The sequence below is a fragment of the Spinacia oleracea genome, chromosome 4 (assembly GCF_020520425.1).
Source record: "Spinacia oleracea cultivar Varoflay chromosome 4, BTI_SOV_V1, whole genome shotgun sequence".
Taxonomy (NCBI): domain Eukaryota; kingdom Viridiplantae; phylum Streptophyta; class Magnoliopsida; order Caryophyllales; family Amaranthaceae; genus Spinacia; species Spinacia oleracea.
Genome location: NC_079490.1, coordinates 14,609,673 through 14,624,889, shown reverse-complemented (window position 1 = coordinate 14,624,889; position 15,217 = coordinate 14,609,673). Strand labels below are relative to the sequence as shown.

The following is a 15,217-nucleotide window of genomic DNA, read 5'->3' as shown; positions in this document are numbered from 1 at the left end:
TTAAGAGTAAATTGGTGGAAAGTTGTAAATGTTGTGGAATAAGAGGGGTAAGATAGTAAATTTTCATATTCAAAAGTAGAATAAAGTTAAATGTAAATAACATTATGAAACAGACTAAAATGGAAAAGTGTAAATATCATTTTGAAATGGAGATAATATTTTCTTTATTAATTTTAACTTTCTTTTTCGTTAGCGTATAATAATCGATGATGTCTTTTGTCTCCTTAAAATCAATAAACTTTCAATATCTTAAACAACTCAACACGTTCTTCCCTCTATATAGTTTCATCCCACTGCTGCTCATAATTAATTAATTAATTAATTAAGCACCACTTTCGTTCTACTAATTTGCCAATTACTCTTTGATCTAATTCTATAACAAATTTAACCAACTTAACTTAATTGAAGTTATTTTTGTGTGCGGTAATATAAAGATTTTATTAAACCTATAACTCTATAACACGTACAAAAGCCAAATTAAGCAAAAAGTTGTGTACTTCTCTATGCATATATGACCAGTTCAAGCTTACCACTTGTACTTAATTAAGTTCATTAACATAACTAATATCTTAATCAAGTGCAAATGTCACCTCATCCGTCCATTTTCACAAGTAAATGGCATCACGCACGTAACTAACTATTAACTAACTACAATAAAATTATTATTTGTTGGTCTAAAGTATTTTAAGAAGACCGAATATTTTGTAGTTTATGATTATATGCTAAATATATCTCCCACTCCCTTTCTTGATTCTAACTATGAGCTTGAATTGTGTAGGTCAACTTATAAATAGCTATGAGCTTGCATTCTTGATTCTAACTATGAGCTTGCAAATGTAGGTCAACTTATGAATAGCTCACTTAATAATGGAGTTAATTATTGATCATCACCCCTCCTCCATTTATATTTATATTATATAACTAATGTTCCGACATTATAACTAATTCAAAAACATTAACAACATAAATATGAGTAGTGTATTTTTTTTTGTTATTACTATTAATAATTTGGAGTGCTATTATTGTGATTATTATTATTTAATTTTATTTCAATTAAATTAATTTAATTTAAGTTCAGGAGTATTCTGTTATTTTAATTTCAGTTCATGAAATTTAGTCCAAAAGAACTAGATATAAGACAAGCTAATTAATATGTACACAACACGTATACTGGATACGATTTTCCTTTCTATGTTCACTTATTCGCATTCTATTGATAATTAATATTACGCGATTTAATTTATAAAATTGACCCGATGATGATCTGGTAATAAATACGACAAAGTTTTGATAATAATCTAAACATAAACCTAACCTAAATTAAAATGCCCGTGCATATTGAAATAAGGGGAATGATCAAGGTCGCAAATTGCGATAACATTTAGTTGTGGCAATCCTACGTGTCGGACTCTAAATGGTACATATAGGCGTCATATATGTGATACATCATCAAAATATTTTTACGATAAATGCAATATTTTTACTATGAAAATATGTAGATAAGGTACGTAGTCGATACAAAGAAGGAAACAAATATTTATTATATTTGTAATAAATTAGAATATTAAGATTTTTCTACCTTTTTTGTAACATGTATAATAGGTTACATAAGTTAAATATTTTAGTTACCAATTATGTTCATGACATTACATAAGCATGTCATGTCATCATTGTAACGCGGCTTACAGTTGGCAATCATTTTATCATTTTCGTTGAAATAAACTTCATACGAAGATAACTGGAATACAGTCCATAAAAGGGGCCTTTTACCAAAATGGCTATTTTTACAAATTTATTTACCAAAATAACTACTTTTGAATTCTATTTTCCAAACTAGCTACTATTTTGATTTTGAAGTAAAAATCAATGAATTGGTTTGATTTTTTTAATTGTGAACCGGTTTGGTTTTTTTTTAATAGTGAACCGGTTTGGGTTTTTTTTAATTGTGAACCAGTTTGGGTTTTTTTTAATTGTGAACTACTGAACCGGTTTGGTTTGAGTTTTTTGTTTTTTAGAATAGGTGATTTTGTTTAATAATACAAGTTATTTTTCATTAATAATAAAGTAATTATTATTTGGTTTGTAATTTATGTTTTGGGTTGATTTTATTTGAGAATGCTTTACGGCTAGTAGCAAAAATTACTTGTTTTTTAGTCCAAACTCATAATTGAGTCGGACTCCGCAATCGCGGTAAAGTGGTGTAACGAGATTAATGGTGGACCGCGGAACCTCAACTTCATCACTATCTATATTCGGGGCGCATCGCAGGACGGGGATGGCATTGAAACCATCCACAAAACCAGAAAGGACTCACGAGAGCTGATGATTTCATTAGCTTGGCTGTAACTAAGGGCCAGCGATTTTTGTATTTTGATTATTTTGGTTTGTAAGTGTTAAGACTGATTTGTACTCTGAGCTTTCACAATGATTGGGCAACTGTCCAATTCTATGGCTCCTTCCTACTTAATAAAACAAACCTCAATCATCAAAAAAGAAAAAACCGGTTCAATAGATATATATATATAAAAAAAACCCGGGGTTTTTTTTTGCCTCAAAGTTAAAATAGTCGTTTTGGTAAATAAATAGTAGCTAGTTTGGGAAATAGAATTCAAAAGTAGCTATTTTGGTAAATAAAATTATAAAAGTAGTCATTTTGGTAAAAGATCCCCATAAAAGAGGACGTTTTTATATTTTTGAATGTTCACATGAGTATGATCTAGAAGGCCTGTTAAACTCACATACTACTGTTCTTGGCAGTGTAGTACTTGGTTCCCATAATGGCCAACTACATTCTAATATGATTAGAGGGCTTCCTGGTCGTTTGCAATACCGTAATACCACAGTGAACTTACACCATTATAACCCAAACACTCAGCCATTTGTAATGGCTTTTGATGAAAGTACTAAGGCGGTTGTTTTTGCAACAGAAACTGAATATAATGTGGAGAGGGAAGATGTTGATGATAATGATGCTAATGCCTAATGATGCTAATGATGATGATCATAATGATGGACGGGGTAATGAGGATGGTGATGATAATCATGGGGCCAGCTAATGATGGTGGGGATACTGATCTTGAAAGGGATGAACCTGATATTGGGGACAACGTGGGTAGCCAAAATACGGGACATAATATTCCTGCTAATGAGATTAATGGTGGTGATGATTTGGGGAAGGGGCATGTTCTGAGAGGGTCTGCAATCAATGTGACAAGGGGTACAAGACCAGTTTCCCCAAACTACCAAATTAATGATGATGTTATGGTTGCTACTTGGTTCTACTTCTGATTGCAGGCTTACTGTTAATGCTGCAGTGGTTCAAAATGGTCCTTTGGTATCTGAGCAACATGCCACCACCTTGTGTGCTCCCTTCACTGATGCTGAGGTAAAGTCTGCTATTCACTCTATCCCTGGTAATAAATCTCCGGGTCCTGATGGATTTAACAGTGATTTTTTTAAGGCAAGTTGGGAGGTAGTTGGTGGTGATGTTACAGATGCCATCCTCCAATTTTTTAAGTCTGGGAAAATCCTCAAAGAAATCAATACCACCCCTTTATTTGTAATCTGTATGGAGTACCTTTCTAGACTACTTTCTGACGTGGCTCATAGGGAGGGATTTAATTTTCACAGCAAGTGTGCGTCTCTGGGGCTTAATCACTTGATTTTTGTTGATGATCTTCTTCTCTTCTGTAAAGGTGATCATTCATCCATCATGCTGGTGTTAAGGGCTCTGGCCACATTCTCTGCATCCACTGTCTAATAGCAAACAATACCAAAACTGCTATTTACTCGAGTAATGTTGATCAAACAGTCTTGCACTTTATTTGTCAAGCCTCTCCTCCCTTTCAGATATTTAGGTATCAAGATTTCCCCTAAAAAACTCTCTGTTGCTGATTGTGCTATCCTAGCTGATAAAATTACTGCTCGGTTGAGAACTTGGGGAACTCGTGCCCTATTATGCAGGGAGAACACTGCTTATTAATTAACTCTGTGCTTTTGTCTTTACACACCTATTGGGCCAGAGTATTCATTATCCCAAAGAGCGTTCTCAAACAAATGACTGCAATATGTAGAAACTTCCTTTGGGATGGCAAGGCATATCATTAAGCTGCAGATCTCCTCCTGTAGCATGGGATTTTATTTGCAGGCCTAAGAAAAATGGAGGCCTTGGTATCAAAGATTGTTACATCTGGAACATAGCAGCTCTAGCCAAGTATACATGGAACATCGCAAATAAAGATGACAGCTTGTGGTTGTGATGGGTTAATCACGTTTATTTGCAAGGATTGGTGGTCATATAGGCCACCGAAGAGTGCAAGCTGGAACTGGAAGCAGATATGCCTAGCTACGGATGCAATAAAGAATGGATACACTGGTAATACATGGAACGTGAGGCCTGAAAAGGGATATAATATCGCCAGTGGGTACAAATGGCTGATTCCGAGTCACCCCATAGTTAATTGGCACAGGTGGGTGTGGAGTAGATACAATATTCCAAAACATTGTTTTATTGGTTGGATGGCAATGCTAGATAGACTAAAGGTAAGGACAAGACTAGTTAATCATGGGGTCATTAACGAGATTAATTGTCCACTATGTGACAATGATCCAGAGACCACAAACCATATCTTCTTCTCTTGTCAATACAGCAGTAGAGTTTGGATTGCTGTTAGAAATTGGCTTGGTGTCCCTTGTAGGTACCACATGCTTATAAGATGTCAGGAATGGTTGCTCAAGAATGTGAAGGGCAATTTTAAAAGGAAGGTTATATTTTGTGCCTTGGCAGCTACTACCTACAACGTCTGGATGCAAAGGAATAGTGCAATCTGGGAATGGAAGATCCTCAGACCTGAAAGGTTAGTAACTCAAATTAAAAAGGAAGTTATACTAAGGGTTACTCAACTTATCCCTCATAACGTTACAAACATAGATAAAACATGGTTTGAAGGTTTGAAGGTTTGTAATTGAGTAGATGTATGTAGCCCTCTGTTCTCTAGTGATAATTCTTGGTTATGTACGAACTATTGCTTCCTATAATTCTGTTAGACTTCTAGGTGATGAGTATGGTGCCAAGTCTAGCCCTTTGGGGGTTTCTTTTGGCCGTTTTGTCTCTTTGTAGTGTTGTATCTCCTGAGTTTGTTGGCTCGTGAAAACTTAATAAAAATTTCTTACTGATCAAAAAAAAAATGATGATGTTATGGTTGTTGATGATAATTCCAGTCCTGAATACTTCTAGCCATAGGATGATTTTACTGATGAGAATGTTGTGGAAGGGCTTGGTCAACATTTGTCTTTGCAGCAGTTACACTAATGCTGGAAATCATCAAATTAAGGCTTAATTTCAGTATGCCAGATGATCCTTATTGGCTTTATTACCATCAACAACAATATGCATCCAAATCAGGATTTCATATGAGAACTCCTATTGACTCAAGTGATAGCTCTGTGGAGTCGGAGCAATGTCATACTAACGTACACATAGAAAATAATAGCAGAACGCCAATATGCAATCTCATTCTCAATATCCTCAACATTAATTTGAGCAATACCAGCCATACTTTTACTTTTACTCGATCTGTCTATGATGGTAAATTGGAAATTTCGTAATGTATTTTTTCCCTCTAGGGTTTTATATTGGGTGGTGTAAGTTTAGATAGAATCTCCCTTGAGAGGCTATGCATTAATATTCAAGTATATATCGTTTACAAAGTCAACTAGGGTTTACACCTTACTATATTTACAATACTAAATATGAAACAATAATATTTACATATTATTGTGTCTAACACACCCACTCAGTCGGGGCGGAAGGAGGACGAACGCTAAGACTGAAACGAAAATCAACAAACAATGGTGACACTAGTAGAAAAAACCCTTATTGCAGCGGGCTTTTAGACCCCTGTTGCAGCGTACATCGTATGCTGCAACTGGGGGGCCTGCAACAAGTCTGAACTTGTTGCAGCGTACAATGTTCGCTGCAAAAAGTACTTTTTTGCAGCGTACATATGCATGTACGCTGCAACAAGTGTCAAAATTTTGGCAAAAATAGTGACTTGTTGCAGCGTACAAAGAAGTGTACGCTGCAAAAAACTCCACTTGTTGCAGGGTACATCTATTTGTACGCTGCAACAAGTCTGAAAATTTGCCAAAATTTACACCCTTGTTGCAGCGTACACATATATATGTACGCTGCAACAAACAATTTTGGCGGGAAAATTCTAATTTTGTTGAGGGACTTTGCACCAAATATAGAAACCTGTCATAACAATAATAGAATATCGCAACCTGTATAACAAATATATAAACAATAACTGTAGTTTTGTATATATTCCAAAATCAAAGTGCACGTACTGATACATTTAAATATATGTACGTTCCAATTTCAACGTACGCATACATTTTAATACAAAATATTGTTCTATAACATCTAAGCCAACTCGATCAAACGCGCTCAGGCCAATAATAAATACTTGCTGGTAAAAAACTTAGCCCATTGCTCACGAACCACATCAATTTCCTCACTAGCATAAGGCGCATTCCTCGTAGTGTAGACCTTCAAAAACAAAAATTTGATGGGAGCATTAGATTAAATGTCATTTTAGTCTAAATATGAACTATAACGACCCAATGATCCTTAAATGTGCATAAATAGATTGAAATGAGTATTTGAAAACTTTAAAAATAAGCATATTAAACATGTAATAAGTTTGAAATAAGTCATTAGGTTCTTTAGTTCACAGTTGGGAACGAAAATGTCATTTTAGTCTAAATATGACCTATAACGACCCTATGAGCCATAAATGTGCTTAAATAGATTGGAAATAGTCTTGGAAACTTAAAACTAAGCATATTAATCATGTAAAGGGTTTAAAATGAGTCTTTAGGTTCTTTAGTTCAAGGTTAGGAGCGAAAATGTCTCATTTTAGCCTAAATATGACCTATAACGACCAAAAAAGTCTCAAATGTGTATAATAGATAGGATTGAGTCTTGAAAAGTTAAAAATAATCATATGAATCATGTAATAAGTTTGAAATTAGTTTTTAAGTTCGTTAGATCAAAGTTGGGAGCGAAAATGTCATTTTAGCCTAAATATGACCTATAACGGCCAAAGAAGTCTCGAATGTGCATAAATAGATTGGATTAAGTCTTGGAAAGTTAAAACTAATCATATAAAACATTTAATATGTTTAAAATGAGTCCTAAGGTTCTTTGTTTCATATTTGGGAGCAAAAAAGCCTCATTTTAGCCTAATATGACCTATAACGACCAAACAAGCCTTAAATTTGCATAAGTAGATTGGAATGAGTGTTAGAAAGTTAAAACTATTCATATTAAACATGTAATAAGTATAAAATGAGTCCTTAGGTTCTTTAGTTCAAAGTTGGGAGGGAAAATGCTTCATTTTAGCCTTAATATGACCTATAACGACCCAATAAGCCTTAAATGTGAATAAATAGATTGAAACGAGTCTTAGAAAGTTAAAACTATGCATATTAATAATGTACAAGGTTTCAAATGAGTCATTAGATTCTTTAGTTCAATCTTAGGAGCGAAAATGTCTCATTTTAGCCTAAATATGACCTATAACGACCAAACAAGTCTCAAATGTGCATAATAGATCGGATTGAGTCTTGAAAAGTTAAAAATAATCATATGAATCATGTAATAAGTTTGAAATTAGTTTTTAAGTTCGTTAGATCAAAGTTGGGAGCGAAAATGTCATTTTAGCCTAAATATGACCTATAACGGCCAAAGAAGTCTCGAATGTGCATAAATAGATTGGATTAAGTCTTGGAAAGTTAAAACTAATCATAAAAAACATTTAATATGTTTAAAATGAGTCCTAAGGTTCTTTATTTCATGTTTGGGAGCAAAAAAGCCTCATTTTAGCCTAATATGACCTATAACGACCAAACAAGCCTTAAATTTGCATAAGTAGATTGGAATGAGTGTTAGAAAGTTAAAACTATTCATATTAAACATGTAATAAGTATAAAATGAGTCCTTAGGTTCTTTAGTTTAAAATTGGGAGGGAAATGCTTCATTTTAGCCTTAACTAGTATAATACCCATGCGATGCACGATTTATGATCTAAATATAAATTTATATGAAAATCTGGCAGTCAATTATCATTAAAATAGTGCATGGACAAAATTATTATTCATCCCTATTCATCATCTCATGTCAAACATTAAGTTATCTCATCCACCCTTCTTTTCGTTAGTCATATCTACTTAATACTTGTCTCATTTATCTCATTATTCGATCATTTAACGCCTACCCACCCCTCCCAATCTCCATCTCGAGAGATCAGGTATAAAATAAAATTCATCCAAGCTCCATCACCCACCTATGTAACCTCATCCCTAGTGTCAATTTTTATTTTATTTTTGGTAAAAGAGTTTTGAATTGTAAAACTATGTTCTGACGTCTTCGATAATTCAATTGTCTGGTTATATTAATTGAGTAAATATATAAACATTATCATATGTACGTTAGTGTAAAAAAATGTTGATATATTCATAATCATTTTGATGAAAGATAAGCGATTCGATGCGGGCGGGAGGGTCCAATTTAAAATTCGTTCTCGCCCCCGTTACCCGCTTGCGGATACATTTTTAACCACATCTCCCACCAAACTTTCATTGGTTCTCTCCCACTTGGAGAGGATGCCCGGAGGACTCCCAAAAAACCACCTCCGCTGACAATATGACATCTCTATATTCGGTAAATAAGTCACTTTACCTTTACCTAACTTTTGAATATATTGGCATAACTTTATTATTAAAATTAATTGTATTAGCTAAAATATTTAAAAATGACATCCATAATAGTTAGGATTGGGTTAGTGATCCAAGTCCAGGAAATGTAAACTCACCCCATCACCAAGGTGGGTACATGTTATCCTTATACCCGCTCACCAACACCAAATCTATATTTATTAGTAATATTAGTCAATCATCCACGTTATCTTCGTCTTCAGCCTTATCTAAAATATACCTCACGGAGTAAATGATTTGTAATATTTTACATTAACATATAAAGATTATTTTTGTTGTTCCAAACATAATAAGCAAACAGATCGAATCATCTAAATCTTACTCCCTCCGTCCCATAATATAGCGCCTGTTTTCCTAAAATTGTGTCCCTAAATGATGTGCATATTTCTATTTTAAACCATTAATTTTTACCCATAATACCCTCATGCACTATTTGTAATTCCAATATTGTCCTAAATAAGTCAGAATTTTTACTTTGAAAATTATACTTTTTGACTTTTATTCAACTCATGTGCTTGATTTTTGTCTTTTTTAGGCCTATTTATTATGTACACACCTTTAATCTCTAATTTCTCTCTTCATAAAAGCCAAGTAACATGTACTTTATCTTAAAAGTACAAATAATTATTGTTTTTATTATCAATGTTATCCTTTACCTTAATAACCGTGATTTTGGTCAAACGGACACTATATTATGGGACGGAGGGAGTATGATTTTAGAAATAGTTGATTACGATAAATTAGTCAAAAGTTTAAATTAACATGCCCTTACGACTTCAATAATACTATGTGTGAGGGAATAACTGGTTATTTCTGAATTCGTGTAAAAATATCACGATAATGAGAACGTGAATCTTTTTTAAAATAATTGATAGTATTTATTATATGGCAAAAAAAATTAAATAATTGATAGTATTAATATATGACACAAATTTTTAAACAATTGAATGGATAGTACAAGTTCAACTATTATAAGATTTTCTATACGAAGTATTGGTTATCTGAAATTGCATTCAGTAGATTATAATGTAAAAGTATATTACCCACCAAATGATCAAAAAAAAAAAAAAACAAATAATACAAAAATTAAGCGAAGTATTAGATGATTCAATCAATATGTACGTTCAAGATTTATCAATTATACATTAGATTTAGGGGGAGAAATATTTTATACGGGGTAAAAAATATGGCTGGTCAAATATAATCAGTACTTGTTTGCTCAAAATATTATCTTTAACGTTAATTAAGCAATTGAACCAATAAGTTAAGAAATATAAGCGGTCATTTGGTTAAGGGGGTCTTACACAAAGTTGTCGTTTTTTTTATTTTACAAATTTTTTGATTAGTGTTTGATTTTGGATTGACTTTTATTTTAGATTTATTTTTAATTATTAGAGTGTTTGATTTTGGATAGAGTTGTATATATTAGTAATTAATTAATTAAAATATCTACCTGGCGCACACACTTTTTTTTTGGACAATACTAAAAGTCCTGTATTTTTCACGTAAATATGAAGATTTGTGTTTTTGGGGTTTTTTTAAAAAAAAAATAGATTAATATTTGATTTTGAATTGACTTTATTGTAGTTTTTATTTTATTTTATTAAAGTGTTTGATTTTGGATGGATTTGTATAACTTGTATATATTAGTAATTAATTAATTAAAATATCTATGTGACACACACATTTTTTAATTCAAAAATAAATTAGAAATCTTACTTTTCATTGGTCGAAACCATTAGATTTCCTACGTGGCACTCTAATAGCTCAGCAAATATGCACGGTCATTTTTCAATGTGTTCTTTGAAAAATAAAATAAGAGATAATGTATGCCAAAATGAGTTAAGCTCCCTTATAATGAATGCGGCAGTTAAGGGTCTTATATTTTTAGTAGCGCTACACGATATATTGTATAAAGAGAATATTTATATATGATTCATGTAGTACAAACTTATAAGCTTTAAGTATGGATAAATAAATAAATAAAAGTACGGATAATAAAATACTACCATCTTCTAACGTCTTAGTTTGCTTGACTGTACCTAAATAAGTTTGTGTACCCTTTATTTTATTAATTATCTCCATAATATCTACGGAGTAAATATTTTGATTATAAAATTTGTAATACAATATTTAAAATATATGTAGTAGGAGTTACTAAAAATCATTAAGTAATTACAACTCTATAGGTTTCCATATAACAATTATAAATCTATCTTACGTTGTACTATAATTTTACTAAAATATATCGTGAAAATCTACCGTAAAGTTTCACTCCATGAAGTGTTTGTTGAAGAGAAAAAATAAATAAATTATAATATATACGTAGTAGTACCTAATGTGATAGGATAACATAGAACATGTTATATTTTAAAATATTATGTTAATTTTATCACATGCTTCTTAATATATATCTAAATACAAATGTTACAAAAATATAAATATAATACATACGAAAAGACCTTGATGTGTTCGTCTACTTATCTAGGATAACATATACTCCGTATATATATAGATGTTTAAAGACCTAGATAAGAATTAATCACAATTAGATATTTTTTTAAAGACCTAGATAAGTAGTGGAACACATAGACTTCCATTTTTTTAAAGACCTTGATATTGGTGTTAGTCTATCATTTTACTTGCTTTGTCATCCCACTACAAGAAATTGTACCATTTAATGACGAGAAATCCCGTCCCTAGAGATCAATAGTGGTGGGATTTCCAGTCGCAAACCCATTATAAAAAGGGGATGAATTGATGAAAAATATCGTCGTTAGCCTATCGTAAAAGGGATATGCGATGGTTGTTCCCGTCTTTATTTGATTGTTTGCCCCATCACAAAAAACTTTTGTGACAGAATTTTTAATCTGTCGTTATTGGGTTGTCAGATACAAATTCTTGTAATGCCCTTTTTTATTTATTAATCCTCTCTTATTTATATTGTTTTTGCATATTTTTTTGAGAAAAATAAGAAGAAATGCTCGAAGATCATCGCGCATTGTTTTAACATAATCTTGGTTGAATTAGGATGCAAGATTATTTTTATCTATGACTTATGGGTTTGGTAATATATAATGAGTATTCTTTTCTATATTGGATTTTTTACAGTACGTGGTACACGGAGAGGTTTGAGAATTAAAAGGAAAATTAGTTTAAATTGTTGTGTCAATGAGAATATGAGATATTGGTGGATCATTTTTTATGCATTTTCCATATTAGTTAGTGTTACCATAAAATACAATAAGTTAAATATGACAACAAAAAATTATATATTAATTAATTGTTGATATTAAAAGAGAGGCCAATCAATGAGTGACATTTGTCAGCACCACATTGATTTCCTCTCTTTTAGTATAATATATAGATATGACCTATAACGACCCAAAAAGCCTTAAATGTGAATAAATAGATTGAAATGAGTCTTAGAAAGTTAAAACTATGCATATTAATCATGTAAAAGGTTTCAAATGAGTCATTAGATTCTTTAGTTCAATCTTAGGAGCGAAAATGTCTCATTTTAGCCTAAATATGACCTATAACGACCAAACAAGTCTCAAATGTGCATAATAGATCAGATTGAGTCTTGAAAAGTTAAAAATAATCATATGAATCATGTAATAAGTTTGAAATTAGTTTTTAAGTTCGTTAGATCAAAGTTGGGAGCGAAAATGTCATTTTAGCCTAAATATGACCTATAACGGCCAAAGAAGTCTCGAATGTGCATAAATAGATTGGATTAAGTCTTGGAAAGTTAAAACTAATCATACAAAACATTTAATATGTTTAAAATGAGTCCTAAGGTTCTTTATTTCATATTTGGGAGCAAAAAAGCCTCATTTTAGCCTAATATGACCTATAACGACCAAACAAGCCTTAAATTTGCATAAGTAGATTGGAATGAGTGTTAGAAAGTTAAAACTATTCATATTAAACATGTAATAAGTATAAAATGAGTCATTAGGTTCTTTAGTTCAAAGTTGGGAGGGAAAATGCTTCATTTTAGCCTTAATATGACCTATAACGACCCAATAAGCCTTAAATGTGAATAAATAGATTGAAATGAGTCTTAGAAAGTTAAAACTATGCATATTAATCATGTAAAAGGTTTCAAATGAGTCATTAGATTCTTTAGTTCAATCTTAGGAGTGAAAATGTCGCATTTTAGCCTAAATATGACCTATAACGACCAAACAAGTCCCAAATGTGCATAATAGATCGGATTGAGTCTTGAAAAGTTAAAAATAATCATATGAATCATGTAATAAGTTTGAAATTAGTTTTTAAGTTCGTTAGATCAAAGTTGGGAGCGAAAATGTCATTTTAGCCTATATATGACCTATAACGGCCAAAGAAGTCATGAATGTGCATAAATAGATTGGATTAAGTCTTGTAAAGTTAAAACTAATCATATAAAACATTTAATATGTTTAAAATGAGTCCTAAGGTTCTTTATTTTATATTTGGGAGCAAAAAAGCCTCATTTTAGCCTAATATGACCTATAACGACCAAACAAGCCTTAAATTTGCATAAGTAGATTGGAATGAGTGTTAGAAAGTTAAAACTATTCATATTAAACATGTAATAAGTATAAAATGAGTCCTTTGTGAATATGTCGGCGTACTGAAACGATGAAGGCACATGAAGAACCTTAATTTGGCCTAGAGCGACCTTTTCCCGAACAAAGTGTATATCCATCTCCACGTGTTTAGTGCGTTGGTGATGTACCGGATTATGGGACATATATACCGCACTAATATTATCACAATAAACCACAATTGCCCATTTGAGAGGGCAATGGAGCTCAAGTAGCAAGTTCCTAATCCACGTCGATTTGCCACGACGTTAGCTACGCCTCTATACTCCGCCTCGGCACTGGAACGAGACAAAGTAGCTTGACGTTTAGACGACCAAGAAAGAAGATTATCACCAACAAAGACACAATACCCAGAAGTGGACCGGCGTGTGTCCGGACAACCACCCCAATCAGCATCCGTATAAGAAACCAGGCCAGTAGCAGGAGTAGAAGAGAAGTGCATGCCAAAGTCTAGAGTACCTTTGATATAACGGAGGACACGCTTTAAAGCATGTAGATGAGGTTCACGAGGGTCGTGCATGAATAAACACACATGTTGAACTGCATAAGATATATCTGGGTGGGTGAAAGTGAGGTACTGAAGAGCCCTAGCTAGCTGACGATAGAAGGAAGGGTCAGCAATGGGTTTCCCACTAGTAGCACTAAGTTTGGACTTAGTGTCAACGGGAGTGGCAGCCGATTTACATGCAGACATGTCAGCGCGAGCAAGAATTTCCTGTGCATACTTACGTTGACACAAGAGCATGTTCTCCTTTGTGCAGGAGACCGAAATACCAAGGAAATAAGACAGGGGACAAAGATCCTTCATGGCAAACTCAGAACTATGACGGGCTATGATGCTCGTTCGAAGAGAGTCAGAAGAACAAGTCAGAATAATATCATCAACATACAACAAAAGATAAGCAGTATCCGTACCACGACGGTAGATGAATAATGAAGTATCACTCTTGCTGTTGATAAACCCCATCGATATGATGTAAGTCGCAAAACGCTGATACCAAGCCGGGGGAGCCTGTTTCAGCCCATAAATAGACCAACGGAGAAGACAAACATGCTTAGGCTTGTCTGGATTGACAAAACCGGGTGGTTGGTGCATATAAACTGTCTCCTGCAAATGCCCATGTAGAAAAGCATTTTTTACATCAAGCTGATGAATAGACCATTTTCTAGAAAAAGCCAAACTGAGAACCGTACGGATCATAGTAGCTTTTACAGCCGGACTGTCTCACCACAATCAATACCAATCTCTTGCCTTTTACCATTAGCCACCAATCTGGCCTTATGACGCTCAAAGTCCCCATTTGATTTCTCTTTGTGAGTAAACACCCACAAACACCGAATAACATTCGCATCCACCGGACGTGGAACCAAGTCCCATGTATGAGTATTGATCATGGAATTATACTCATTACTCATGGCATTAAACCAGTTAGGGTCCCATAAAGCAACCAAAGGAGATTTTGGAATGGGTCATATTTTAGGTGTGGACGAAGCTAACAAAACCAGATTTGCATATTTCGAATTGGGCCTAAAAATTCCCGACTTGGAACGAGTCCGCATAGTGTGAGTGGACTGACGTGGTGATGGGGGATCAGATGTGGCGTGGGCTGAGAAACAGAAGGTGGGGAGTGGGCTACAAAGGACAACTCCATAGAAGATGGGTGTGTAGGCAAGGGATGGGCCGTGGATGATTGAACAGGCCCACGTTCTATCAGTTACCCATTCTGCCCATTCCAAACTTGTATTGGAGTAGAGAAAATGGAAACTGGGCTAGACCCAGAAGGTGGGCTAACAACTTGCGAGGGAGACAAGTCTCGTGTGTTTGACTGGACTACGGG

At 33.5% G+C, this 15,217-nt stretch overlaps 1 protein-coding gene across 1 annotated transcript; it reads right to left on the bottom strand.

The window, feature by feature from the left end:
• Positions 1–5,782: 5,782 nt before the first annotated feature.
• LOC130471340 (uncharacterized mitochondrial protein AtMg00810-like) lies at positions 5,783–14,795 on the bottom strand. Its single transcript, XM_056841401.1, has 3 exons — positions 14,601–14,795; positions 13,532–14,487; positions 5,783–5,828 (listed from the first exon to the last, which is right to left on the bottom strand). The coding sequence occupies exons 1-3, from the start codon at positions 14,793–14,795 to the stop codon at positions 5,783–5,785; spliced, it is 1,197 nt and encodes a 398-aa protein (XP_056697379.1).
• Between the last annotated feature and the right edge of the window lie 422 nt (positions 14,796–15,217).